The 3,928-nt window shown below is 43.3% G+C and overlaps 1 protein-coding gene across 1 annotated transcript; it reads left to right on the top strand.

Annotated features, from left to right (window-relative positions):
- The first annotated feature begins 2,005 nt into the window (after positions 1 to 2,005).
- LOC147441937 (uncharacterized) lies at positions 2,006 to 3,554 on the top strand. The gene is made up of 2 exons (XM_086528326.1): positions 2,006 to 2,246; positions 2,727 to 3,554. The coding sequence occupies exon 2, from the start codon at positions 2,736 to 2,738 to the stop codon at positions 3,168 to 3,170; it is 435 nt and encodes a 144-aa protein (XP_086384452.1). The 5' UTR covers positions 2,006 to 2,246; positions 2,727 to 2,735; the 3' UTR covers positions 3,171 to 3,554.
- Positions 3,555 to 3,928: the final 374 nt, after the last annotated feature.

Genomic DNA, 3,928 nt, shown 5'->3' with positions numbered 1-3,928 from the left:
TATAGTGTCTCGAGCAACAACATCGGAGTCAAGTGCCTTCTGTACTCCCATCATTTGCTTCCAGGTCCTGTAGGGAATGACCATTGAAAAGCTTTGCTTTGCAATATGGCATTTGAAATGCCAATCACAAGGCACTTTGTGTTATCTCCTTGGTGATTGACCACCTTGGTTTCCCATCTAACTGCAAGGAAACTATTGATTGCATCGTAGCCTTTGCATCGTATTGATTGCATCGTAGCCTTTGCAAATCTGCATTGTCGGTGACCTATGGACACCCTACAATCAAAATATGTACACAAACACATGCAAAGGCATAAACCATGTCATTGTTGCTTTGTGTGACTCATAGGTACACTTTGTGGCTGTGTGCACATCCATCTCCATTGTCCTTTTGGTTGTTGCTATTAATGCACTGTCTCATGTAGAGCATTCCTAAATATCCAAGCTTGTTGAGTGAATGGGAGATAGATTGCCATACCCACTTTTCTTGGGCATGACACAAGCCTGCCTATAAAAAGGATGTCCCATGTAAGAGGGAAGCTTTGAGGATAGACAACTAGCATATAACAACTTTCCAAGTTCCATGTGGACGGCTTTGAAGGTGCCTACAAAGGATTCTAATGGCTCCCATGATCCATAATCGGATGTAAAATTGTCTACAGGAATGAACAAACAACATATATGATGCACGCACTTGAAGCAGCCTATGAGGTGAAAGCATAAATGAGACAAACCTAAGTATTAAAATAGAAGGAGACTTACAATTTGTAGGGAACCTTGGTTGAGGTAAACTTGTCCCCAGCTTCAATTGAAATGCTATACACACATGCTGCACCTTTGCTAGCCGCTTTCTATTTTGAGTTTTCTTGATGATTCTTCTCCTCCAATGGTGTGCGCGAGAAGCCATGTGTCTCCTTGAGACCTTGTATGCACCTCTTTAACTAGACTACATTGTCAACCACATAAATTGCTTGTAGTCAATAGCAAACTAGTGACCACTATCGTCTTGTACATTGCTTCAAGATATTGATTCAATGATACTTCTAGGTTGTCAAGCACCTAAGGAATCCATGGAAGAAAAGTAGCACCACTTGCATAAGGAAATAAAGATTAGTCCATGTACTCTCTTATTCTCAATTGCAAAAGTAAGTTAAGATGTATACAAAGGAGTTCAATGGCACTGCTATGAGGCTTCACCTTCAAGTTGGAAATCATTAGCAATATGGTAAGCATTGCTATGAGTAGATAGGAAATAGGAATGAAGCTCTTTGTTCTTAACTAAGAAAGCACCTAGAGAAGCTTGAATGGCTTACCAAACAATGCTTTGGTGTAGGAGAAGAGATTTGATCTTCAAAAAGAAGTTATAGTGTGAGGGAATACCATTCGAGAGCTAGATGGGGAAGAAGGAACAAGGAAGCTATTGAGGAAAGTAAATTCTTTGAAGAGAGAAGCTTAAGAAGTAGCATATGCTTCAAATCTACAGCTTTAGGGAGGTGTGAAGTGAGATATGGATTACCTATAGAAATTGTTGGTGATAGAGGCATACATTTCATAAACGAAGTTATTGAAAATATTATTGACGAGTTCATAAAAATTCATAAGAAGTCTGCCCCATATCGTCCATAGTCCAATGGACAGGCTAAAGCTAATAATAAAACACTTTGCATAGTACTCACAAAATTTGTGACGAAATCACAAATAGATTGGGACCAAAAGTTATTTTCTGCTTTATGGGTATATAAAGTGGCCTGTAAGACATCCATTGGAACGACTTGAGATATTGTCAGTTTGCCCGAGATCTACAGCGCTCAATCATCCCCTTGTGTGGATGATATGGCTGGAAACCCCCCTCCCCCCCCCCCCTTTCAACCTTCTCGCTTTTCTTTCGTTCTTTCTTTTAATGCTAGGTGTTCTTTATTGCTCTTGAGGTTTCAATTTTGTCTAGATGGCGTTGCAAATCTAGGTAGCGCTTTAATAATTTTCTTATCATCTGGCAACTCTATCCCTCCTCACACACACCACTTCTTTCTCTCTCACTCGCGCAAGCTTACAGACGCGCGCACCCTCACCCACATACACGCGCACACACAGACGCGGACACTCTGCGTCGTTGGGAGTCCACCACTACTTCGTTGGACTCACAGAAGAGCGCTCTCTCTCTCTCTCTCTCTCTCAAGCTCCTCTTCAGTTGAGAGAGTACTTTTTGCTGTGGGTGTGGAGATTGCGGTGTGCTTGGAAGAGTGGAGGTAAGCGCTACTGTTTGTGCGTGAAATGAGTACTTGCAGCCGAAACTAGGCAGCTCAACAGGCGAATTTTGTGTTATTACGGTGGTATACGGGATGTTTCCGATATTGGGCTGTCCTATAGAATTCCATAGGGACTCCTGGTTACTTCCTGCGTAGGAAATGCATTGGATATTATCGATTGCATTGGCTTCTCCAGAGGGGGGAGAGAGAGAGAGATTGATTCTTTTGGGGGGTGCTGAGGATCGGTACCTTTGATGTGATCAATGGAAGCGTTTTCACCAATGGGTTGTGTGTGTATTCTCCTGTGATTAATGCAAGCTTTTTCTCCAGTATTGTGTTTTCTTGTTACTTTTGCTCGAGGAATGTGTGTGCATGTGGAGAGAGAGGGAGAGAGAGGGATGAGGAGTTCAACTGGTTAAGCTTACATCTACAACAGGCTCAATGGAACTATATCTTACCCTTTTTCTCCTATGTGAACAGACTTTGATTATGGGAAAACCCAAGAACAAGGGGCCAGGTATAGAGGAAGGAACAGAGGAGGAGGAGGAGAAGGGAAGGCCTGCAGGGTATCCCGAAGCTGACACCAAACCAGAGGAAGATGAAAGGAGACCACAAGAGGGAGGAGCAGCTGGCGGCAGCGGCCCCACTCCGACCCCTCCCCCTGTTCCTGCCCCTCGGAAGCGTGGCAGACCTCGCAAAGTAGTCCCGAAAGTCGAAGAGACCACCGCAGTATTATCACTGCAGAGCACAGTCGTGAGCACAGATGCCGAAAGCAAGAAGCAGAAGGCTGAAAGTCCCTCTGCTATCCGCAACGGCACTCCCCCCAATGAGCAATTGAACACTGGTTCTAAGCTTGCTAAACGGGCACCGCTTCGGAGGGAGGGCAGCCGGCGCAAAAGTGAGCCAAGGCGAGCTGCTGATTAAGCAGGCTCTTTATTTCTCCCTCGGGTGTGACGGTGTGTATCTGGGTCATTCTTTTGATTGATCAGAAGAAAGAGAGAGAGAAAGAGTGTGTGTGTGTGAGACCTTGTGGATACATTCATCTCCTTTTGGACTTTGCCTCCCAAGACAAAGCATCATTTTTTTCCACAGAGAACCAAGCGAGTACTTCTGGTTGGCTGTTAAGCCTCTCTTGCTTCATGTGTGTGTCAATCCTGAGTTGGGCCTCATCTCTAATCCATGGAGATTTATGTGCTGTGAATTATTGCCATTTAAATGTGACTCCTAAAGGTGTGAAACCAATCCCAATGGCTGCATTGGTCTTGTAGAAGTTAGCTTGGCAGAGAGTATCAACATTTTATTGTGTCTGATGAAGTTGTCCAAATCTCACTAACTTCCCTAATTTATCTACATGGCACATGTAACATAGCTTCGTAGTCTACATTTAGCACCAGTTAATTTGTCTCATACGCCTTCAACGTTTATTGTAACTATACTGATTTTGGCATATTGCATCAGTAACGTACTAATAATGGATGCACTCTCAATGACATTCCAATTTCAAACATTTGATAAGTTCACATGGTTCGGGGTATATCTCAAATGGTTAATTGAATAGGCCACTTGAATATATCTTAGAAGTTCATATGACTCTTCATGGTAGGTCTAAAATGGTTTCATTGACATGGTTCACAAGGATACACCACTCTAGGCTTCAGTGTTTAACCCACCTACCTCAGACT

Source organism: Adiantum capillus-veneris, chromosome 14 (genome assembly GCF_014529385.1).
Source record: "Adiantum capillus-veneris isolate H3 chromosome 14, ASM1452938v2, whole genome shotgun sequence".
NCBI lineage: Eukaryota > Viridiplantae > Streptophyta > Polypodiopsida > Polypodiales > Pteridaceae > Adiantum > Adiantum capillus-veneris.
This window is presented reverse-complemented; position numbering and strand designations above follow the sequence as displayed.